Below are 25,783 nucleotides of genomic sequence, written 5' to 3'. Positions count from 1 at the left end.
CAAATTCATAAAATAAGGTATGCAAAATTCTTTGCTTCAAACATGATAAAACTATTAATTCAAATTTTACCCATTTGATCAAGAAACATGATATGGACCATTGAATATCATATCATAGTTCATTAGAGGGCCACATGTTTGTCCCAAGCTGTATATTTATCATGTGTAATTTTAATTCTGTAAAGAAGTCAACATTTGCAGTTTGAACAATGGACTAGATTTCTGATAAGTGTCACATGTTTGACCCTAACTACTGGAATATGAGCAAGTGTCAATTGACAGATAAACCCTTTTTATGTAGAAAGTCAATTGACAGATAAACCCTTTTTATGTAGAAAGTATCTCTATACAGCTTAAATATTGCTGAATTTGATGTTAAACAACAATTAGCTAAAGCAAATGGAAACCAATTATCAATTATTTCTATCTCCATCAGTCAAGGAAAAAATATCTCAGATACTAAATATGAAGAGGAAGTTAAATGATTGAATTTAATAGTTAAATGTTTATGTTCTGTACCTTAGATTGCTGTGACAGTACAATATCCTAGTGGGACAGTCAGACGCATTGTAAAAGAAGAGAAGTATTTGAAAATTTGCAAGGCCATTTCCAGAGGACAAAACGTGGAGGAACAGATCATCCATACCCTGTCAAAATCAAATCCTGAAGAAGTGATTAAGGGAGCCTCACGTATAGTAGGTGCTGAAGCCAGAACCATATGTAAAAGAAATTCTGGATCCCAACTGCAACAAAAAGATTACACAGATTTCATGTCGTTTTCCTGGGACAAACTCAACCAAGAGCTTCAAGTCAGAGCACCACATTCACTTCAGATCATATCAGCAATCGTTAGTGACACTCCAAGCCAATTGAACTATGTCCATACATTGTGTACAGTTGCTTCTGCACTCCATTCTCGAAGTCTTCAGATGTCATTTTTGCATTATGCAGTGGGCTTCATTCTGACTCATGGTGGATGTACAAATCGAGTAAGAGTAACCTTAAATTATCATAATTTACATCCAGATATTTCTTCACAATATCCAATGTATACCATACTTATAAAAATACATGTTAATTCAAAGCACTGTCCTTTTGGCAAGGTTATCTTTCCATTGTACCTGTTTCACCTTATGACCTTTGACATTTGCTAATGAAAAAATGATCTTTTGGAAAAGTTAGGGAAAACAATTTCGTAGCTTTCTTTGCCTCTTTGCATAGATACAAACAGTAATTTTCACATGTCATTATTGTCAAGACTTGTCATAATCATAAGTTTGTTACTTTTTGTAACTCATAATTTGTATCATAGATACAAGATTTGTTTTGTTGACATAGCTTAATCCTAAGTTGTTGTCGAAATATTTTTAAGACTTTGATAATTTATGCTGACATTCCTAAGGAAGAACTAAATACAAGCAATGAAAAAAATGGAAATGTTTCTTCAGTACATGAATTATATGAAATATCTATTTATTTTCATTTTCCAAGGATGTTGAAAGACTGTGTCGTTTAGGATTGAGTGTGTCACCATCATCAATCCAGAGAAAACTTACCTCATGGCATGAGTATGTTGATAAAGAACTGATAGAGGTGAAAAATGAATGGATGTCAGGAGACCATTATAAGCGATATCAACTGGTTGGTGATAATTGGGATAAAGATATAGTTCCCTCTTACAGGTAAATCTACATATTAATAATAGTCATTTTTTAGCTCACCTGAGCTGTAAGCTCAAGTGAGCTTTTCTGATCGCCTGTCGTCTGTCTGTCTCCAAACTTTTTACATTTTTGACTTCTTCTCCAGAACCACTGAACTACAATTACAATCTAATTAAAATCAGACCTTCTCTAACCGTTACACTGGAGAAGGATCTGACAGCATTGCGTTTAAGGTCATGTTATTGACCCTAGTCTCATGAATAATTCATCAAACATTTGACCAATCACAATAGCTTGACAAAACACCCAAGGACCAATCAGAAATCGTTTTACGATAGCGTCTTCGGACTTTAAAAAAAAATGGCGATGGAGGAGAAAATAAAATTGTGTTTAAACGAATTTCAAATACCTGCGTTAAAAGAGGAACAAAGGAAGATTTTAGATGCATTGTTGGAAAAGAGAGACTGCTTGGCAATTTTACCGACGGGATTCGGAAAATCACTGCCGTACCAACTCCTCGTTCCTTTGAGAAGATGCATAAGTCCAGATGCCGACACACCGAAAGTGCTCGTCTGTGCACCTCTAATCGCACTGATGGAAGATCAAGTTGAACGATTAAAGCGTATCAAAGGAGTAAGGGCCTTTATAGCAGGTAAATGCCAAAATGGTATACATTTATTTGATAATGTTTAAAGGAGAGACCCCACTTAACTTTCGATTTAATACGTATTAAGCCGGTACTCGAACCCCCAACTGTCTTTTTAATAGATACCAATGAATTGCTACTTCACTGTGACGGTTACAGTTATATAGATTTAATACTCAACAGCTTAAATGTAATTTAATTATTATGTATGCAAGACAAGTCAGTGCATTTATAATTCAAAATAGAATTCATGTATACATGTTGTTTACACTTTTTATCTTCTGATCATAATTCATAAATTTAAAAAATGTTTTGTTAACCCCCTGCTGATGCCTGTCCTCTGAATTGAATTGTTGAATATAATACAGATGTGTGCATAACTGCATGTGCACAGATTCATCAACTTGTAAATATTTTACTCGTTGATGCATCATTCAATTGTTTAAGAATGTAGTAATTGGGCAAATGCACTCACAGTATCAAAAAGACCTAAAACATTTAAAAAAATTAACATGTTAATGCCATAAATGTACATACACCAAATTTAAAAAAAAAAATAAAGTAAAAGAATTTCTCGTCTTTCTAGGCAAGAGTAGTGACTGTGATGATGAGGTGAAGAAAGGGCAGTTTGACTACCTGTTTGGTTCCCCAGAGCTATTAGTAGGAAGCAGTGAATGGAGATCATACATACATGGATTCAACATTCAGACCATAGTCATCGATGAATTCCACACCATTGCTACATGGTATATTGTCAATAGTTATTGTTGTATTTTAATTTTCATGTATTTGTCAGGTTTGTGGACTTCAACCTTGCATATGTAATGTACACAATATATATATATCATTATGATAATTACAGTTTATAGTATATGTATATAGTCTTAGATCATAGAAGTTTGTCAGGTTTCCAGTACATTTTACATAACTAGCTTTACAATTATCAATCATTGTCACGAGGGGTCAAAATGTAGAATAATGTGATGTTTGACTACATGTACTTTGTTACCTATTAATGGGGCATTGTTGTTCCACAAACACAATGTTATTAAGTGCAAGAAATGCCTATTTGGTGCAATATTCGAATTAGTGCCTGTTCCTTGTTTGATAATGGATGAATAGAGATTTTCACAATTTTTTTTTTTAGTGGTTTATTTTATTTCTATTTTCAGGGGTGAAAAAGAAAAAGAGGATAAGGAAGCATTCAGAAAATGGTTTGGATGTGTTGGAGAACTCAGGTCATTGCTTCCAGAGGCTTCTGTGCTTGCCCTTAGTGCAACATGTACCAACAAAATAAAGAAAAGAGTGCTGAAAGTCCTGTCTTTGAAAGCAGGATTGTTGACAATTCAGATTTCGCCAAATAAACCAAACATAAAACTATGTGTTGAAAAAGTGCCACATGAAACAGACAAAGCATTCTCATGGATTGTCGATTCCATATTGGATGGGTCACTACAAAGGACGTTACTGTACTGCACCTCAATAAACGACTGTTCAAAGATATATTCCTATCTTACTTCAGAACTGCAAGCATTAGGATTCATGAAGTACATTGAGATGTACCATTCAGAAACACCTGATGACAAGAAACAAACAATTATTGAGGCACTTCAACAGGAAAACTCTCAGTTAAAGCTCATTATTGCTACAAATGCCCTTGGGATGGGAATTGACATACGGAAGTGTCATGGAGTCATTATATACGGTGCTGCAAAAAGTGTGCTTGATATGGTGCAAGAGATTGGAAGAGTTGGCAGAGATGGCCATCCATCAGTAGCCTTGTTCTTATACCATGGCTATCATCTCAGTAAAGCAAGTGAGGATGTCAAAGGATTTCTTAAGGAGCAAAAATGCCACAGGTTAACATTAATGGGCAATTTCTTGAATGACGAAGACCTTAAAAAGCTTGAACTAGAAGAAGTTGGAAGACATACATGCTGTGCCATTTGCCATGCATTGTGCAAATGTGAAAAATGTACATACACTGACTTAGAGCGTGCATTCGGTTATTCAAATTCACATGAAAGGCAAACTCAAAGTGAAAGTGACACTCATTCAGAATCTGATGCTGACTGAACTTTGACAATGAACACCAATATTTTAAAGGTGAATTTGTTTTTGAATGCTCAATATGGTCAACTCAAGAAGCTTTGCCCATGAAGTTCCTATACTTTTTGTCCACAGAATGTAAACTTTAAGACAGATAACATATCATCATTGTAAAACTAGCAATATGAAAAAATGATACTTCCACAATGAGTTTTGTACATTTATTGTAAAAAAGAAATATGCGTGTTTGTATGCCTTTACGTTGCTTAACAGCATTCTATGTTATTAGTGACAGTGCTTGTATATTTCTTTGGTATAAAATGTATAAAAAAAAAAAAAAAAAAAAAAAAAAAAAAAAAAAAAAAAAAAATTTATATGAATGTGATATATCAGTGGTCACTTCATTGTTAAGCAACTTTTACACATATAGAATTTCACTATCACTTAAAAGTGGTAGAGATCATGCCATTGAGCAATACATCCATTACTATAGAGCAGTCATGCAAGCCATTGCAAGGTCGCATTTGCTTTCATAGTGTGGAGTCATGAAACACCATGGGTGCATGTTTATTCAAAACCGAAACAAATGAGAAATTGTGACTTTGATGTGCTTTTTAAATAGTCCTGATTTGAGCTAATACACTAAGAAGTTACTTAATTATCAATTCAAGTTGCTTTCAACATATGGAAAAGATAAATTCCAGCAAACTTTAAGCACATATCAGTAAGAGAAAATGAGCATCGTTTGTTGATTGTATCAATTAAATTATACAAAGAAAAGTTCATTACCATGATTTGATAATTATCTGTTTGATCTAAAACAAGCCTTATTTCAATCCAATTTGTCAATATACATGTACCAGTAGTTTGATACAAGTGATAAAAAGAGCTCATATTCTATAGCATCTGATAATACTTTTGACATTCCCAAAAGATAATACAATGCGATTCCACATAGAAATAATAGATGCCAAAATACTTGGGTCACTGTAAACATTTAATTGCAATTATGTGCATGATATAGCCTGGCACAACACAAGATTTAACATGCTTACAATCATACAGGACATTACAGTTTTTAGCTCACATGCAGTTAATCTTAATTAAAGTGGAACTCGCACATGTTAATACAAGTTTATTACTCATCTGGGGAATAATATGCAAATTGAGGAATGGCTATTATCAATCACAATATCACATTTACTTTGGTTAGGCCTATAGGTAGTTCTAATTTCATATGAAAAAATCTATTTCTCTATGCAAAAATAATTTTCTTTATCAGAAATGCCTCCTCTCCCAGCCCCTCCCTAACTCCAAATTATATCAACAAGAGTTGGATTTAAATTGTGGTGGAGCACTTTAAAATCATTATTCAAATGAATTGTACATAAGCTTTTTAGCTCACCTGAGCTGAAAGTTCAAGTGAGGTTTTCTGATTGCCTGTTGTCTGTAAACTTTTCATATTAACAAATATGCAAAAATAGGGTGATGTCATTTAAAAAGAACCATTGAGCCAAAAGAGCTGAAATTTATATGCAAGCTTCCTCACATAGTGCAGATTAAAGTTTGTTAAAATCATGGCCCCCGGGGTAGGATGGGGATCTCAACAGATCAAAGTTTAACAAAGCAAAATGAATAATTGTCCTCTCTAGAGCATTTTCGAACTACTCTAAATACAAAACTTAAAATAAAGAAAAGTACAGTACATAATATCCAAGTGTCCTATTCCCATACAATGAATTACAATCAAAGTTATCAGGATTGCATACAAGCATTAGTCAAAATAATTCTTTATAATAAAATGGACAAACACAATCCTATATGCAAGAATATAAAACAGCAGTATTGTACATTTTACTGCTATAACAATACTATTTTACAGCACAATCACACATTTCAAAATGTAGGATTTCGTAGACGACAATAGGGAGACACAGGCTGATGTCTATATATGAGGTTTGACAGACCTTGCTCACAATATCTGTAAATGTCTTTGTCACATGTCAATTTCCTGCATTGTAATTTCCTGCCAGGATGTACACTCAGTGCCTCTATTTCTTGGAGGTCTTTCAAAATTCTTTGAACGTCTCCTTTGTAGGAGGGAATGGTGTGAAATCCTTTTCGACCCCGAATGTCTGACACAGCTTCTAAATGCTTGACGAAGTTCACCAGTAATGGGAATTCCTTGGAGTGTCTCATGATACTCTCTTTCGTTTGGTATCCATTGCAAACTATTTTGCTGTCTCTATTTAGAAGTTCTACATATTCATCTAAAGCTAAGTTGTTACTTCGTCCACCCTGAAGATTAACGAATCGGTTAGCAATAAGAGTCTCGCGCAGTTCACAGGGAAGAGTTCCTTCTTTTGTAAGAGCAGCCAAATGTATCGATCCAATTAAATACTTGGTTTTGTTAGTTTTATTGTATAATGGTAGTTCATATGATGCTGATCTCACACTTCTTGGTCCATCGGCCATATCTACTGCTGTGTCTAAATTTTTGTGTAAAATCACAAGTTTGAATACACTTAAAATGTAGTCATATAACTCATCCTCTGGTACATATTTCTTCTTCCTTGGTTTGGGAATATCTACTTGATGGATTTTCTTCTCATGAACCTGTAAACTGCCAACTTGAGCATATGTTTTGTCACAATGATGACACTTGAAACGGCCGTCCTGAAGATTAGAAATCCAGTAATTTTCTGGATGTGTTTGGTCACTTACAATTTCCCTCATGTTATCAAAAATGTCTGTTTTGGAATCAAAAAAGTATTTCTGAATCATTGGCCTTATCAGATCATTAAACCACATGATTTTGTCTCTAGATGAAAAATTAGGGAAATCATCTGGGAAAAGAAAGTCTCCCTCCAAATCATTCATTCCAGATTCTTTCAAAAATATCAAGCTACAAATTGCATCCAGGACGGCGTTGTACAGCATTTTATAATCCCTGTACGCATTCTTTACTTTCCCCTTTGCTCCTCTTGCATTGGTAAGGTTTCTGTAGTAGTGAAGAGTTCCCCTATCTGATGCAGAATCGGTGGAGTAAGTCTGTTTGTGGATTGCCTAGTGAAGAAATATCAACTATTACCAAACCATCAAAATTGTTTCATGAAAAAAAATGTCTCCCCAGCTCCCCAAATTGAAAGTGCTCCAAATGAAACCCCATCCTCTTAACATACTGCATGATATGGTGGAGAAAGCATGAGCAGAAACATAGCCATTATGAAACCTGATAAGCCACATAGGAGAAGTGTTCAAAAACTACTTTACATCCTCCACCCCTCTTAGATCCACTATAACTTATAGGGAAATAATTGGATGCTCCCATCCAACCAACATGCACATCTACAAATGGCAATTAAGCATTGTACAAAGTTCCAAATCTATCAGATAAGCCATATTGGAGAAGTGTTCACAAGCTACTTTACATCTGCCACCCCTCTTAGATCCACTATAACTTTTAAGAAAATAATTGGATCCTCCTATCCTAACAATATGAACATCTACAAATAACAATGAAGCATTGTACAAAGTTTCAAATCTATCCGATAAGCCATATAGGAGGAGAAGTGTTCAGAAGATTTTGTGACAGACGGACGGACAGAAAGTACAAAAGCAATATATCTACAAATGTACATTGTTGAAACCATACACATACATTGATTATTACACACATTAATAAACTTTTAAGGTACAAGTAATGGCCTCTCAACAAAGGGGGCAAAACAGTTAATCTATTTCAACAGTTTTGAGAGAAAGTATGTAAATGAGCACCTCAAGGAAGTTCATGAGCCGATGAAAATCCTCAATCTTAGAAATGAACCCTTCAAGTCTATCAGAGGGAGTTTGCCCATTCCTCATTGCAGCTTGAGCACACTGGACTCGTTCATCAGTGAGACGGTCTCCTGAAAATACAGACAAACAGGAAAAACATGAAATATAACCTTGATCGTTAGTTTCATAAAGGTATAAAGGTAAACATTATATTCATAAGCAATCATTATAACTAATTCTATCACAATGTCAAGATAAGATAGACTTTTCTTAATTGTTGACTTTTTAAATATACCTCCAAAAAATACAGGTTCCTTGAATGATCCATCACCATGTGACAAAGCATACTTGTTTTGTAATGACTGCAATAGTTGGATCATATCTGTGGTTTTCTTCTCATCACAGTCATACAAGCCCAGGGAATACTGAAAACAGTATTAAATAGGTCTATGAAATAGTGAAAAAATATACAGAATAAAATATGACTTTGGCTTTAGGTTTTAGGTGTCAATTATCTTGGAATACATCCCATGAATAAACATGTTATGAGTTCATTGGTCAGAGAACATATACATGTCTCCCCTTTGGTTACATTGGCATCTCATTACATTGCAGTAAAACTAAGAGACAGGCACATGAATACAAATTGAAATAATTCAAGTTTCTCTTTACTAATCATAATTCATGTTTCTCTTTACTAATCATAACAAAATTTACCTGTTTGGTTTTTATTCCTGCATAAGCACTGTAAGGATGCTCAATGTAAGAAGGATAAATGGCCTCCAACTGTTCCATCACTGGTATATTGTGTATGATCGATGTTGCAAATAAGAATACCAGCTCATCTTCCAGGACTCTCTGCTCCGGTATAGTTGGCAAATACAAGACTGGCTCAGGATTGTTCCTCAGATCATCCACACTCTGACCCCTTTGAACTGGTACTCTATCAACCACAGCTATGACATTGAACAGATGTAATGATAATGTGCCTCTCTCTGTTGTCCTGAAAATTAATGTATAATCCATGAACTTATTATGTTTCTTTTTACTTCCAATACATTATTTCAGTACATTTAAAAAAATGACCCCACCCTATTTTCGCATTTTTGTGATTATCTCCCCTTTGAAAGGGGACATGGCTCTTCATGTAACAAACTGCAAAGCCCTTCGCCCAAGGATGCTTTTGGCCAAGTTTGGTTATAATTGTAGTTCAGTGGTTCTGGAGAAGAAGTCAAAAATGTAAAAAGTTTGGAGACAGACAGACGACAGGCGATCAGAAAAGCTCACTTGAGCTTACAGCTCAGGTGAGCTAAAAAATGACTATTATTAATATGTAGATTTACCTGTAAGAGGGAACTATATCTTTATCCCAATTATCACCAACCAGTTGATATCGCTTATAATGGTCTCCTGACATCCATTCATTTTTCACCTCTATCAGTTCTTTATCAACATACTCATGCCATGAGGTAAGTTTTCTCTGGATTGATGATGGTGACACACTCAATCCTAAACGACACAGTCTTTCAACATCCTTGGAAAATGAAAATAAATAGATATTTCATATAATTCATGTACTGAAGAAACATTTCCATTTTTTTCATTGCTTGTATTTAGTTCTTCCTTAGGAATGTCAGCATAAATTATCAAAGTCTTAAAAATATTTCGACAACAACTTAGGATTAAGCTATGTCAACAAAACAAATCTTGTATCTATGATACAAATTATGAGTTACAAAAAGTAACAAACTTATGATTATGACAAGTCTTGACAATAATGACATGTGAAAATTACTGTTTGTATCTATGCAAAGAGGCAAAGAAAGCTACGAAATTGTTTTCCCTAACTTTTCCAAAAGATCATTTTTTCATTAGCAAATGTCAATGGTCAAAAGGTGAAACAGGTACAATGGAAAGATAACCTTGCCAAAAGGACAGTGCTTTGAATTAACATATATTTTTATAAGTATGGTATACATTGGATATTGTGAAGAAATATCTGGATGTAAATTATGATAATTTAAGGTTACTCTTACTCGATTTGTACATCCACCATGAGTCAGAATGAAGCCCACTGCATAATGCAAAAATGACATCTGAAGACTTCGAGAATGGAGTGCAGAAGCAACTGTACACAATGTATGGACATAGTTCAATTGGCTTGGAGTGTCACTAACGATTGCTGATATGATCTGAAGTGAATGTGGTGCTCTGACTTGAAGCTCTTGGTTGAGTTTGTCCCAGGAAAACGACATGAAATCTGTGTAATCTTTTTGTTGCAGTTGGGATCCAGAATTTCTTTTACATATGGTTCTGGCTTCAGCACCTACTATACGTGAGGCTCCCTTAATCACTTCTTCAGGATTTGATTTTGACAGGGTATGGATGATCTGTTCCTCCACGTTTTGTCCTCTGGAAATGGCCTTGCAAATTTTCAAATACTTCTCTTCTTTTACAATGCGTCTGACTGTCCCACTAGGATATTGTACTGTCACAGCAATCTAAGGTACAGAACATAAACATTTAACTATTAAATTCAATCATTTAACTTCCTCTTCATATTTAGTATCTGAGATATTTTTTCCTTGACTGATGGAGATAGAAATAATTGATAATTGGTTTCCATTTGCTTTAGCTAATTGTTGTTTAACATCAAATTCAGCAATATTTAAGCTGTATAGAGATACTTTCTACATAAAAAGGGTTTATCTGTCAATTGACTTTCTACATAAAAAGGGTTTATCTGTCAATTGACACTTGCTCATATTCCAGTAGTTAGGGTCAAACATGTGACACTTATCAGAAATCTAGTCCATTGTTCAAACTGCAAATGTTGACTTCTTTACAGAATTAAAATTACACATGATAAATATACAGCTTGGGACAAACATGTGGCCCTCTAATGAACTATGATATGATATTCAATGGTCCATATCATGTTTCTTGATCAAATGGGTAAAATTTGAATTAATAGTTTTATCATGTTTGAAGCAAAGAATTTTGCATACCTTATTTTATGAATTTGTAGAACATACCTTTCTTGGGAAACTGGATTTAATATCAAGTTGAACATAGTAGTAAAAGAAACATGAAAGTATTTCCTTTACAATGTTCTTGAAATCCAACAGCATGCTCCTGTAACAAACATGAAACAAGTAACACTAATGCCCTAAAATGGCAAAACGTAATTAAGATGGGTTGATGATCAAATGCATCTTGATTTATGTGGACAAATTACAATCCAATTCTATTTAAATCAACTTTATAATTGATATTTTTGTAAAGAAATGATTGTTCGATGCTCATTAACCCATCCTTAAATGTAAAATAATATTCAGTGTAACGGTTAGAGAAGGTCTGGTTTTAATTAGATTGCATGTATGTGTACGTCGAGTCCGTGTTTTGGGCAATAAAGTATTTGTATTACATGTGTATGCATATTTTATGGAAAATTCATCATTAATTTAGTGATAATCGAAACCTTCAAAGAACAAAAAAGCTCGACTGGTACATGTACATTGATCCAGTCCTCGGAAGCTCTGATGCATATACTATTTCCACCACAGTTTTAAAGGGTACCTTAAATTCAAAATGAAATGGAAATCGAATGAACGAAAGGAAACCATATTCTTACCGGAAACTTGTTCCCATGAGATTTCTGCACACGAATCTGCGATGCAGACTTTCCACAAGCCTTCCTGTATTGTCGCCAACGAAATGCCGAAGTTAATCCCTAAATTGTTACTCTCAAAATTAAATGATGCCTTTTTTGTCACCCAGCCGGTAGTGGAGAACCCGATGATGTACAATAAAGTCTGCAATGGAGCCAGCACCAAGCATATCTTCAAAAATGTCGAAGAAGCTGAAAACGTTTCTCCTACAGACATATTTGCTTCAAAACAACCAGTTCCTGTTATGTGTGTGATTTTCTAAATGCCCCTAGGCGATGTAGTGTAACACATTCAAGCGTACTATGCAAATGATGGCCGTCAGATGATGAATTGTTTAAGCTGATTTTAAGAATGGATTATATCGCTTCGACGTATGTCCTACCCCAATGAACGCCATTTGTAGGCTTACTTGTCCATCAATTTCTTTACGTGGCACGGATCCAGGCACTTCATTTTGTATTGTACCTTGTTTGGAACCGCGTGCATCTTCCAAGGAAATTGCTCGTGCACTCCGGAAGGCTATCCTTTGAGCTTATATAAGCACTTCGTTTAACACCCGTCATATCTCTAGATGGTATATCCTCCACTTTTCATTCCTATCAAATGTCTTTGCATGGTGTTGCAATCCTCCTTAAATCCTAAACAAGTATCCTTCAGGGCATTAGTCTTATTGTTTTCGTCAATCCGTTTACTGAACTCTTCACGTACAGAATCTACTGCACGCTGTTGTTCCTGGCTACAATGTCGTAGCTCAGTGGACATATCGCGGAATTTCTAATCAAACTCGTGAATTTTTTGGACACAAATTCAACAGTTTATTCCCCAAAATCTTCATATTTTCGTGAACCTGATTTAATCTGCCTCTCCATTTGTGGAACTCTGAAATCCATTCGATTCATTACTCAAACAATCTTGTCTAAGGTGTTTAATTTCTTCACAATGTAATCAAGTTTTTGTATTACTAGAACCATGTCCATAGGACATGAATGCCCCACCCAATGTGACATTTGTAATAAACTATCAAAAAACAAACCAGGAATTTATCGGTACTTTCTCATAGTCCGATATTTTGCCTTATTCACAATGGAAAATAGGGTTGGATTTTTTCATTTTGAGGGGAAAACTTAAAATACTGAACCCACTTTTAAAATAGAAAATTGTGCAGATTACAGATGTCCATAGGGGACGATTAAGGGAAACATATCCTTATTGGGGAAAAAAACAAACCCAACGCTATAGCTTTTCAATGGAGAGGGAAAGTTGCTGCACACTTTTTTATTCACCTTATCTTTGGTCGTTATAACTACATGTATCTAGTTTGCCAATACAAACTATCATTAGGTCAATTATTGTCCGACGTGTTTCATGCCGATTGTTATGCCGTTCTTGGCACACTGATTCTGACTACGGATGACTCCGTTTGCCTGATCAAGATATAGGGCTCTTGACGGGTGTGACCGGTCGACAGGGGATGCTTATTTTTCCTAGGCACCTGATTCCACCTCTGGTATATCCTGGGGTCCGTGTTTGCCCAACTCTTTTATTTTGTATTTCTTATAGGAGTTATGAGATTGATCACTGTTTGTTATCTTCACCTTTTCATCAATGAATAAGAGACTCAATACCAGTGCTTAAACCTTTAGTAACTTAAGTTGTCTAGTGTGGTGTTAGCTATTTATACAGGTAAACTGAGATATCGCAAATGTATTCAAAATAAAGAGAGCCTTTGAAACATATTTCTCTATTGTTATTTACTCTTAAAATTGTCATACAGTTAAATATTTATTTTAGTTGTTAACAGTTTGTTTATTTTGTTTGGTTTTCACGTCTCGTCGAAAATTTTCACTCATATTGTGAGACGTCACCAGCTGTAGGTGAAACGGGAGTTAGAAACCTTGTTCTGTTATAATAACCAGTGAAGGTATTTTTCTAAAAGGGTTTATTTTGAATTATTTTGGACTTTAGGGGTATGCACGACGTTGTTGGCATGTATTAGAAATATTTTCAACCAAAAAAAAAAATTAAATCAACTCATGTAGCTTATTCGGAAGGGGAGGGGGCCCTGAACCCAAGCACCTGTGCGTTTTTAGGTCAACTCTAAGGCAGGCGTTGTCACGTTAAAGATTGATTGAGAGGGACTCTCGAGAATATTTCACTCATATGGAGACCTTTGAGCAGGGAGGGATCTTTATCGTGCCACATCTGCTGTTACACGGGACCTCGGTTTTTGCGGTCTCATCCGAAGGACCGCCCCATTTATTCGCCTCTTGCGACAAGCAAGGGGGTACTGAGGATCTGTTCTAACCCGGATCTCCACGGGATGGCACGATAAAGAAACAAAGAACCCTCACTGCTACGACAGAAAGCGCTAAGCATAGGTCTAAATTTGTCGTACTTCACCTACAGCTGGTGACGTTGCAATATGAGTGAAAAATTCTCGAATTGACGTAAAACAACCAACCAACGAAATAAATTTGTTGTCAGCATATATCAGGATATGTGGTTCCATACTGTCCTCTTGTTGGGAATGACTGGTGTAAACTAGACTACTATTAACAAAAGTTTAATTTGCATGGGTGTCGGAACGAGGGGAGGGTGGGGGCTTAATTTTCACTGAGATCCCACTAGAAATTTTCGCAAAACGTACATTTTTCAGCCGAAAGTGTCCTGAACAACAAAACAAGCCCTTTCTAACATGCTTTCGACGCCTAAGATTTGCACGGTCTAATTTCATATACACGTAGTTAATTTCAAAGAAGTGTAAGTTTTATGAATTTTCGCAATTTGTAACATTGCTGTTTTTAGTCCCATACCGACGAAGTCGAAGGGGACTTTAGGTTTGCGCTCCGCCGGGCTCTCCAGTTTCCAGCACCTTTTCTCTCTGTTCTTGCAGATATTTTTTTTATAGATGGTATGTAGCTGTGCCATAACAAATTACAGATCAAGTTCGAATTTCGTCTCAGTCCGTTGATTTTCCATTAAGTTATGGCCCTTGAACTTAGAGAAATAGCATGAATTCTTAGTTTACATCCAAGTTTCTTTTCTCTGTAGTTAAGAATACTACACCCATTAAAACTTCTAGCATAGTAATACAACAAAATAGCTAAATTATTCATGATCATCTAAAAATGTTATCATTTAGACTTAAGTTTCTTGCAAAGCACTTTTGTTGTACTAAAGATTTTCTGTGGAAACATATTTTTAGATATTTCCTATCAAAGATTCAAAATTTAAAACATTTTTGTTACACAATCCTTTGTCTTTTTCGGCTTTTATATAGAAGAAAATCCACTAGTAATGAAAAGGTTACCTGTAGGTGTCCTATAAGTTGACAATTGCTGTCCATTATTTTTAAGAATGGACAGATACTGTCAGTTCTTAAAAATAATGGACAGTAATTATCAACTTATTGGACAGTACTAGGTAAACCCAATAACTTATTGGACGTCAACGGGTATGCTGAAAATAAGGGAAAGACAATACATTTGTCAAAGAGATACAAATTTGATTTTAAATTCCCTTCAAGTAAGAATCAATACAGATATCGGAAAAATCACCGAAACACTTAAAACGATATTCCCTTTAGTAGAATCAATACAGATATCGGAAAAATCACCGAAACACTTAAAACGACATTTCCCTTTAGTAGAATTCTCTGCTTCAACTCGTAAGATTAACAATTTTTAAATTCCATTGGCCATTACTATATCGCATCAAAACTTAAATTTTAAAGTCATTTCCATACTGTATTTGAATTTCGCTGGATTCAGCTGCACATTCCGAAACTTCTTCACAACGGTTTTTTATGTTTTTATTAGCATATGTCCTAATTCTGAATTATCATTTTCGTTTTCATGCATAATTTCATTTCATGAGATAGGCGTATTGGGTTCTTTTGGCTGGCGTTAATTATTTCCTCATCCAAATATTCGAAAACAATGCTTTTCAGATCAAAATTTGGCTCCATAACTTTCTCACCCTCCATATTTTGATCTGATATTATCCAGAATATAACACTCATAAAGATAATATTTGCAGTACTTTTCACTAAAATCCTTTTTTATTGTGCAATGAAAATGCTCTCCCCATCAGAGGAAGACATGTTGATATGGCTCAGTACTATAGCAAGAGTGAATATAAAACCTGCAGTAGAAGACTACTTGCCTGACAGTGTCCAATAAGTGAACAAAAGAAACAGAATTCTACGCAAGACTGGTTATATTTTCAGACTATTCAAAAATAGCTTTATTCATAATTATTATCGTCAATGGGTTTACCTGAGTCTGTCCATTCTTAGAACAGAAGATGTAATGTTTTAGGTAGGATATAAGCCTCAAACTGTCCATTCGGTGGGAGAAAGAACTGATCGAGGCCCGTAATTCTGTGAGAGAAAGAACTGATCGAGGCCCCATGGGCCTCGATCAGTTCTATCTCTTACAGAATGGACAGTTTTTGGCTTATATCCTTTACTTAAGAGCAGGAATGGCGATATTTTTACTCTAGTTTAAGAAAACGGATTTACAGGGTCTACCACAGTCACAATGAATTATTGTGTGCATGGTATGCCATAAATTATATCATTGTTACAGAAAAAGAAAATGATGTTTTTAATTATTGTTTATTTTTTAATCCGAAAGAAGAAAGAAAATGTTGAATTGGAAAGATTTTATTAGTGCTGGTATTACACATGTCAAGGATATTTCATGTGAAGTAATCTCTGGATTTATACCAATACCATGTATTGTGGAGATTGTCAAGGACAAAATTCGGAGGTAAATGTTTCACCGATTACAAAAAATTATAAGGATTTGTTATTATCTACATGTATATAAGGATTTGTTATTATCTACATGTATTCCAAAAGAATGGAAAAAAATATATTAATGAAAATGAGTAAAAAAGAACATGCTTTCAGCCATTTGGTATTGTGCATCTTTAAGACAAATGGGACATAAATGATAAATTTCAGGAATGCTGCATCTCTTAGGGTAAGTTAAAAGTTTTCTTCTCTACAACCGCATATCTGTAAGAAAAACACAATGCACAGTGATGTAGAACAGGGAGGCCTCTACCCAAATTGTAAACTTGATCCCTCTCGAGAATCTTTCACTATATGGAGATGGAGATATCAGCATTGCCGGTGAAGGACTGCAAAATTTAGGCCTATGATTGGCGCTTACGGCCTTTGAGCATAGTACGATCTTTATCGTGCCATCAGTTTCACCCGAAGGCCCGCCCCATTTTATCGCCTCTTATGACCAGCAATGGGTACTGAGGACCTCCCCACGGGATTAGTGTTTATGTGATTGGTTGTATACTGTTTAACGTCCCTCTCGATAATTTTCACTCTGACAATAGGAGATATCACCATTGACGGTGAAGGGCTGCAAAATTTAGGCCTAAGCTCGGCGCTAACGGCTTTTGAGCATTGAGGGAACTTTATCGTGCCACATCTACTGTGATTCCCGCAGGACTAGAATTTATGTGTAAAACATTTAATAACATTTTCCTTGATACAATACATTAAATTTTAAAGGAGCAGGTAGTCATTTATTAAACTTTGATCACTGTCCCGGGGATAGGGCAGGGTCTATGTACCAGGGTGGGGCCAGAATGGTCATAGCGATTTAAACAATAATTTGATGGGGTTGGGCAGCAGGCGTAGCCTACATGAACCAACTCCCTGATGATCGAACATGGTATATACATGTCCAACATATGTACATTAATTCATTTGGGGTGTATACATGAATGTATACAAGAAAATAGATTAACAACAGTATAACGTTTGCATATAGTACAATGCAGTGTACATATATATATATATATATATATATATATATATATATATATTCTTAATATAGTATGCATTTAAGAATAATACACTTGAAGATTACTTCAATATTTTGGTAAGTGCAATAACTTTATGCATGAATTCAATATAGTAATTATTGTAAGACTCCTTTAATGTTGCTGATGATGTATGAAAACTAAAGCATATTTATGAAAAAACAGAAAGGCTTGTGCCAAAATTGTGAATTTTGCAACCAAGGGTTTTGCACTCTATGACGGATCCAAAATAGTCACATAGTGTTAATGCAAGATTATCAGTGTGAAGTCTTTTTAACACTTTTGTTGGCCTTGTGTTTTTTAAAGAACAAATCTCGTTTTTATACTGCTGCTGAATATTAGAAATTAGTCTAGATGTGCAGAACAGGAAAATTATTATAGATTTCGTAGCCCTTTGGGCTAATGATACTTTTAAACACTTCTAAAATGACTGATAAGGATTGTGGGCCTCTTGTTTGATATCATCATGCGTGGAAACAAATCACTGGGAATTTTCACAAACTCCACCAAAGTGCCTGATGAATACAGAGAAATTCAACCTGTTTCCAGAATTTATTCGAAAATTAATACCACTCGGTCCCTGGTTTTCTTTTTGTTATGACGGGTCAGGTGGTATAGTTTTGAAATAATATTCTTAGAACGAAGAATGAATGATGTGAAAGAAAACTTGATTGCACTAAAAATAACGAGTCCAAAGGCCAACAAATATTCAAGAGAATGAGACTGTAAGAATGTGTAATAGTAACTGCTAACATTTACCAGGGATTTAATGTAGTTTTCTGAAGGAAGCAGATGTAGACAATGTGTAACATATTTACTCATTTGCACTGCTCATCAAGATGTGAATAACAAACAATCTGACTAAAGTACAGACCTATAATAATATAGGTCTGTACTTTAGTCAGATTGAATAACAAATTACTAGGAGAGCTCCAAGAAGTTGATTTGTTTTGTTTAGACATGTTACGAGTTTCATATCTTCATCTACACGATTTGCCTAATCAGTTATACCTCCGATCAAGATCAATTAACACATGTATCAATATCGAGTATTTACACGGATGATATGATTGATAGTTTTTCTCTTGCTTCGACCTTGGATCTCTGGTTTGCAGATCAATAAAAAGGATCGGTTCAGCCGCCATATTTACCGTGGATGTAAAATTCTTCTGTATTAAATCATCATGCATATGGCAGTAAAGCTAAATGCTAACCAAAATCGTACATATGTTTCAATGACAGCATGTAGATAGATTTAGATCTACATGTACTTTCTGCACCTTCAAGACACAGGTTCTCTCAAAATTAAATGATGCCTTTTTGCCACTCAGCTGGTAGTGGAGAACCCAATGATGAATAATAAAGTCTGCAATGGAGCCAGCAACAAATTTATCTTGAAAAATGTCGAGGAAGCTGAAAACGTTTCTCCCACAAATATATTTGCCACAAAACAACCGGTTCCTGTTATTTGTGTGTGTGGTTTTTTGATGCCCCTAGGCGATCCGTTGTAACAAATACAAGCGCAGATGATCGCTGTCAGATGATGAATTGTTTAAACTGATTTTTAAGAATAGCATACAACACAGTCGTCGATGTTAACTTTTATATCAAAACTTGTTTTTATCACTCTAAATTTAGACATGACTACTCCATAAGCTGCCAATCTTTGATGAAAACATCCATAAATTATGAATTCGTTCGAAATCAACGCAATATGAAATCCAGGAGTGCACGGGCCTACACATTCCCACCTGATCATTCCATTCCTTCACACGGAACCACTCTATTAAAAGGTTTTGTTTTCTCTGAAGGTTTTATAACAGGGGTACAGAAGGAAGGGACATCTTTTGCAAACTATGATTTTTACAAACAAATAAATGTATCGAAGATACAGTAATTAGATTTATTTGAAAACAAGACTGTCCATGAAAACATCAGGCAGTGTCACAATTCTGCAGTGGGTCAAACTTTATGACACTTTACCTAGAACGTGAGACCTCATTACAGGAATTGGAAATTCACGAATGGGATATCAAATAAACACCCCATGAAAGTCACTAAACCTTTATAAAGGGCAGACAACCCTTGTCATTGTCCTGAACAATAGGAATTCAAGTTCATTTATTCGCTCAAACCACATTATATGTGGTACATGAGGTACATTAGATAAACATACATTTGAGTACGAAAAAGATTAGAGTATATACAAATTTATACACGATGTACATGTTATTTTAAGAACTTGTGGCTTGTTTGGCATGCAAGGAGACCGGCAAATTGCATATATCGCACCTATGTTCTGAATTTTTAAGCATTTGAAGCAAGTAGGTAGTTTTGTATCTGGATCAGAGCTAGACTTCTATATATATATATTTATGGTATCACAGAGTTCTGGTCCAAAGCGGGTTTAGCTCTTGTGGGTGCGCACTTTTGAAAAGGTGAAGATAACGAGAAGTAATCAATTCATACCTTCTAAAACGAATACAAAATTAAATAGTAGGGAAATACGGACCTCTAAGAGGTATTATTTGATCCCTATTCGTAAGGGCATAGTTTAATATACTAAACGTGTGTTTGAGATCGCAATGTTGTTAAATATCGCGTTCGATTTGCCTAGATGGGCACCGCACGCTGTTTGGAGTTTCGAGCCTGAGCGACAAGTGGTTAGTAATCGATTAGAATTGCTTGCATTAACATTCCATGTATTGGAACAGGAAAAAAAACATTGGTCTTACAAATAAAATTTTGATTGATAGATGCCTCGCATGATTAAAAAGAGCGTTTGCGTGCTATTGGGATGCTGGAAGCTGGGATATCCCTTGGCAATGTGGCAAGACAGTTTGTGGTTTATAATAACACTGTAAATGCTTTATGGAGACGATGTCAGCAAACTGGCACTGTTCGGGACCGCCCATGATCAGGACGACCGCGTATGACGTTTCGTCGGCAAGATAAGTATATACGGACGTCACATTTGCGTACTCGATTCCAATCGGCTTCTTTGACCGCTAGAAGCCTCCCTGGGCATCGAGGGATAAATCGTCGTACCATAAGGAACATATTGCGAGAGGCCAACATCCGTCCTTGACATCAAGACATTCAGTCCAAAAGGCTACAAAATCTATAATAATTTTCCTGTTCTGCACATCTAGACTAATTTCTGATATTCAGCAGCAGTATAAAACGAGATTTGTTCTTTAAAAAACACAAGGCCAACAAAAGTGTTAAAAAGACTTCACACTCTATGATAATGGTACATTAACACTATATCACTATTTTGGATCCGTCCTAGAGTGTGAAACCTTTGGTTGCGAAATTCATAATTTTGGCACATCCCTTTTCTGATTTTTCATTCAGATCCGCCAATTTGGCGGAGGAGCGTTATGGTCTGGGGGTGGAATTACATCACATGGCAGAACCCCTTTGGTGATTATGGAGAGCAATTTAACCGGTGTACGCGACCGTGACGAGATTGTACATCAGCACGTCATTCCATTCATTCACAACAATCAATGTAACGTCATTCTGCAGCAGGAAAACGCACGACCGCACACCGAATGCGTTGTTAGTAACTATCTGCAACAGCAAAACGTGAATGTGCTACCCTAGCCTGCGATGTCACTGGATTTATCCATTCTCTACCCAGAATTCCGTGTGCTACTCGCACTACACCCCTGTCAGAAATCTTGTAAAAGTTTCTAATACCCAACATTTATGTTTTGGACTAAACATTTAGCCATATTATGAAATGCTTTTAGTGCAATTAACTTGATGCATTTCATGCTTACTGTAAATTGATTAATATCGCTGTTTTCTGGAATTTGGAATTACTTTGTAATATGGGTATGAATGTAGGGCATTCACATAATGGAGATGTAATGTAAACATGGAATCAAAAGTAAGAAAGGCTTAAAAAAGTACGATAAAACTTGTAAAATAAGAGACAAACAGCTAAATACTTTGCACTTACTAAAGTGCCAGTGGACTGTGAAAAGAGCCGGATGTATCACCTGTTGCCATATGATAACTTTTAAAGGGAAAGGAAACGAGAATTATTGTTTATATCATATTATAGGAATTATGAGATTGATCGCTGTTCGTTATCTTCGCCTTTCATGTGATTATATTGTCACGTGATTCCAAGCATTGACAGGTGTAAGTGAAGCCTTTTGGTGAGAGAAGTTTTAATTTCTCACGTTACGACAGTATAGCGAGAAGTAGTTGTCCTAACAACATGTAAACTAAATACGGGAGTCGAAACCTTAAGTATTGTTTAGGGTATTGATTGTTGTGTACTGGGTTATAGCCAATGAGAATTCGTGTGGGGTTATGACGTGTTTGAATGGTTTACTATGTAATAAGTATTCTGTTTCTAGCACACGCTCTAACCGAGCAGGTCAAATGTTTGCACGATGGACGCTAGGCTGATGGAATTAAATCAAACTATTTCGGAAGAATTTAATATGGCTGTTTCCAGACAAAAGTCGGACTGTTGAATAATCTACAAACTATGATAGACTCAAAACTTTCAACATGTAACATTCAACAAATTTCGACTTCACACATTAACAGAATAGAGGATAATCTCAACGAACACTACGATTTTCGTAAAAAGGGCAACGGGAATCAGTACAAACACGAGGCGCGCGTTCTATCGAAGCTAAAAGAGGCAAACGAACACTTGAACTCGAACAGTCACTGGAGAAAACATCGAGCCTGCCAAGACGAGCATCACAGAAGGTACTGATTTAGTCAAAAACAGGCAGAAAGTTATAAAACTCGCGGATTCATCTCAGCTAGGATGGAGAGTGGTTAAGGAATATGAAACAAACCCAAATGCGGATGACGAAAATAAGATCTATCGAGCGCATAAGATCTATCGAGCGCAAATGAAAGCAGAGAGGAAGTCAAACAAGGCCGATATTTCAAGAGATGAAATAGCAGATTCGCTCCGTATTACAAGAAACCAGTGGCAGAAACAGTTTCTCGCATGGAGACCAACGAGAAAACGGTGACGAGAAGGCCGGGCAGATTTTATGATTGCGGGGTCAAGGGGCATGGGAGTTATGACTGTACAAAGAAAGATGATGATAAGATAAGTCAAAATATGGTCACAAGGTCTAAAATATTTGATAATGCATATGCCAGAAATTCAAACTGTGTAAAAAAAAAAATGATTTTTCTAGTCAGTTCGTCGTTTAAGGTCACAAGTGAGTGAATGGGAAAAAATAGGCGCAAGTGAAAGCATTGTTCGACTGATAAAGGTAGGCTATGTGTAGCGGTCAGCCGGGTTCGATCGCTGGTGGCCAGTTAGTAGAGCACCTGACTAGAGATTCAGGGGGCCCGGGTTCGAATCCCGGTCTGGTCCGTTGCATTTTCTCCCTTCCTGTTACATATGTAATGCCTTTTAGTACATGTTTCACACCTCAAACAAAAAAGTCCAAGCTGGGTAACCGTGCCATTGTATTCATAATTATTAAACCAATAATTATATCAATGATTGGTAACAATTAAGGAAGGGCGTCGCGCTTTCTGAATACGGTGTTTCAGTTACCAGAATTGGTATTGAACCTTGAATATTAAAACAAAACACAGAAATGTTGGTGGCTTGGGCGACCATCAGAAACAAGAGATCAGACATGCTGATAGAGCGATATCTTTACTCTCTCTCTCTTACTCACTCTCTCTCTCTCTCTCTCTCTGATGTATCCGTTATGCCCAATCACTAACACTTCATGAAAATATTATAGCATGTGTACTCACCATCTTGTGTTCGGGCTTCGGTCACAAAGCAATAAATCCAGCAATCTATCATTTGAAACGAATTAAAAAGAGACAGGGACAGTTTTATATCTCTCTATCAGCATATCTGATCCGTTTTTCTTGGTCACCCAAATGGTATGTTTTCAAGATTATTTACAGAAATGATATCTAGGAAACGCATGAATATCTTTTCTATCATGCCCGAAAATGTCCAAAAGAATAGTTTTAGTAAGTTGTTAACTTAAATCCATTTGAAAAGACATGGTAGACACTCTGGGAGCATAGATGAAGATACATGTATATTGAATGTATACAAAAAACCTAATACTGCTTAAAAACTACTCACTGTGCACCCTTACCTGGCTGTTGAATACAGGTAAACTCCCCTTGAGGGTACTAATTATCAAACCCAGCCAATGCAACATTGCGCTAATCAAGAAAAATGCTAATGATCTTGATTAAAGGATAAATACGGAAGGTTTAAATTAAATTAACCACAAAGAGTTTTCATTTCTCGTGGGAGACATGTACTAAGTGTATGTTGTTAAACTCGGCACTCAATTTGGTCCCTCGCTTCGCTCGGCACCAAATCTCTTGGTACTCGAGAAAAGTTTACCAACATATAGGTACTTAAAACTGAGCCACCGTCATTTATAACGTGTCGTGTAATTGGTCCGCGAATAATCCCGAGACCATTCGGATGATCCCGAGACTAAGCAATGTCTTTACGAACCAATCACACGGCGCGTACAACAATTTCGTACTCTGTGGCCTCCTTTTTGGCTTCCAGTGGAAGAGATGAAGCCCTGTCCGATCAATGCACGCAAGATTGTGTCAAACAAAAGAGATGAGATGGGTTTTTAGTTAAAGAGACTTGTAGTATGCTAATAATTTTCAAATTAAAACCTAAAGGCAGAGATGGAGGTCGAACTCACGATCTTTCACAAGAAACAAGAAATACAGTAGCTCTAGCATATCTCCATATGAGTGAAAAAATTCTCGAGTGAGACGTTAAGCAAGATACACAGTCAGTAGCTCTATCCACTGAGGACAATGACAACTTCGGAAAAATTAAACAATAAATGTTTCATATGACAAAACTCTTTCAATTCTGAAATTTAATAGTGACAGAGGGTGATTAGGGGGACTTGTTCATAAAAAATCATATTTTATTCAACAGATCGTCGTTGTTGTCTGAAACTCTCCATTCTTTATAAATAATGGAGCGCTTAAACAATAGAATGACACCACAGGTGGATTTTAATGGCGAATAATGCATAAAGGTCGTGGTAAATATGGATTTTACAAAATTTTATTTTAAATATGGGGAAGGGGTATCTTATGTCTTTAAGATCGTAATCGTAAAACAAAACAAAAAAAAGCAACTGTAATGTGTTGTGTGGTAAATAGGCATGGATTTGTTTAACAATACAATTGTAAACGTTCATAATTATTATGCTCCTTTCATTAAACCATCTATTTTGAAGATCATAGTTTTTATTAATTTTTTGTGTTTGTGATTTATTTTTATAGTATTTTGTTTAAAGATTACATCAGACTTAGTTAATAAAATGAACGACGAAGACCTCTTCAACCATAAACCAAGGCATGGTGATAGGATTCGATTAAGATCTGAGCTGCGCAAGCGAAGACCTGACAAGAAACATGTTTATGTTGATGACTTTACAGCAGAAAGTAACAGAACAATCGACACAATTACACTGTATTGAAGACATGAGGAATCCCCACCGGGAACAGAAATGCTCTCAACGCAACCAGATTAATCGAGTTAGGCTGGATTCACAGATTTAACAAATGGAGTACGCAAGTTCGCAAAAATAAAGGAGAAAGAACAAGGAAAACAGATATCGAAAAGCAAATTGAAAATCAAAATTTCAATTAATTTTCTTAAAAATATTAAAGTGAAAATTATTTATATCGTCTTTACTCTTACTGTTTGAATCGACTGTCTGAGCATACAACGTTAACTGCAAGTGAAATGAAAGTTATATATCTGGCATAACAGGTAAATATTATACCTACGCTGTCATTAATCTTTCTGAAGGTGGAACAGCAACAAGTTTATGCCTCTATTGTTAATTGCTTTGCATGAAAAGATGAACGGTTTAATATGGGTTGTCGTGGCCGAGTGGTTAAGGCGATGGACTAGAAATCCATTGGGGTCTCCCCGCGCAGGTTCGAATCCTGCCGACAACGGATATTTTTCCTGACTTCTCTCTGTTGAACACACAGGAGTATCGTTGATGTTAAATGCATCAACCAGTTGAAATTGATTATCAGTAAAATTATTTTTTTCTGCAAGGTGAAGTTGTTCTTATATATTATGATTAAATGATCCACCCTAC

The 25,783-nt window shown here is 35.8% G+C and overlaps 2 protein-coding genes, 1 non-coding gene and 1 pseudogene across 3 annotated transcripts; 3 read left to right on the top strand and 1 right to left on the bottom strand.

The window, feature by feature from the left end:
- The first annotated feature begins 1,789 nt into the window (after positions 1 to 1,789).
- On the top strand, positions 1,790 to 6,153 carry LOC125647113 (ATP-dependent DNA helicase RecQ-like). The gene is made up of 3 exons (XM_048873805.2): positions 1,790 to 2,313; positions 2,894 to 3,053; positions 3,480 to 6,153. The coding sequence occupies exons 1-3, from the start codon at positions 2,022 to 2,024 to the stop codon at positions 4,381 to 4,383; spliced, it is 1,356 nt and encodes a 451-aa protein (XP_048729762.1). The 5' UTR covers positions 1,790 to 2,021; the 3' UTR covers positions 4,384 to 6,153.
- A 99-nt stretch (positions 6,154 to 6,252) lies between these two features.
- LOC125646727 (uncharacterized) lies at positions 6,253 to 11,303 on the bottom strand. Its single transcript, XM_048873240.2, has 7 exons — positions 11,169 to 11,303; positions 10,170 to 10,634; positions 9,477 to 9,667; positions 8,851 to 9,136; positions 8,429 to 8,558; positions 8,134 to 8,264; positions 6,253 to 7,422 (listed from the first exon to the last, which is right to left on the bottom strand). The coding sequence occupies exons 1-7, from the start codon at positions 11,262 to 11,264 to the stop codon at positions 6,253 to 6,255; spliced, it is 2,469 nt and encodes an 822-aa protein (XP_048729197.2). The 5' UTR covers positions 11,265 to 11,303.
- Positions 11,304 to 16,446: 5,143 nt separating this feature from the next.
- On the top strand, positions 16,447 to 25,783 carry LOC130046721 (uncharacterized; annotated as a pseudogene).
- On the top strand, positions 25,553 to 25,634 carry Trnas-aga (transfer RNA serine (anticodon AGA)). Its single transcript has one exon. It is a non-coding gene; the product is annotated as a tRNA-Ser (tRNA).

Source organism: Ostrea edulis, chromosome 6 (genome assembly GCF_947568905.1).
Source record: "Ostrea edulis chromosome 6, xbOstEdul1.1, whole genome shotgun sequence".
In the NCBI taxonomy this organism is placed as follows: Eukaryota; Metazoa; Mollusca; class Bivalvia; order Ostreida; family Ostreidae; genus Ostrea; species Ostrea edulis.
The sequence above is the reverse complement of the archived record's forward strand: the minus strand, read 5'-3'. Positions and strand labels throughout refer to the sequence as shown.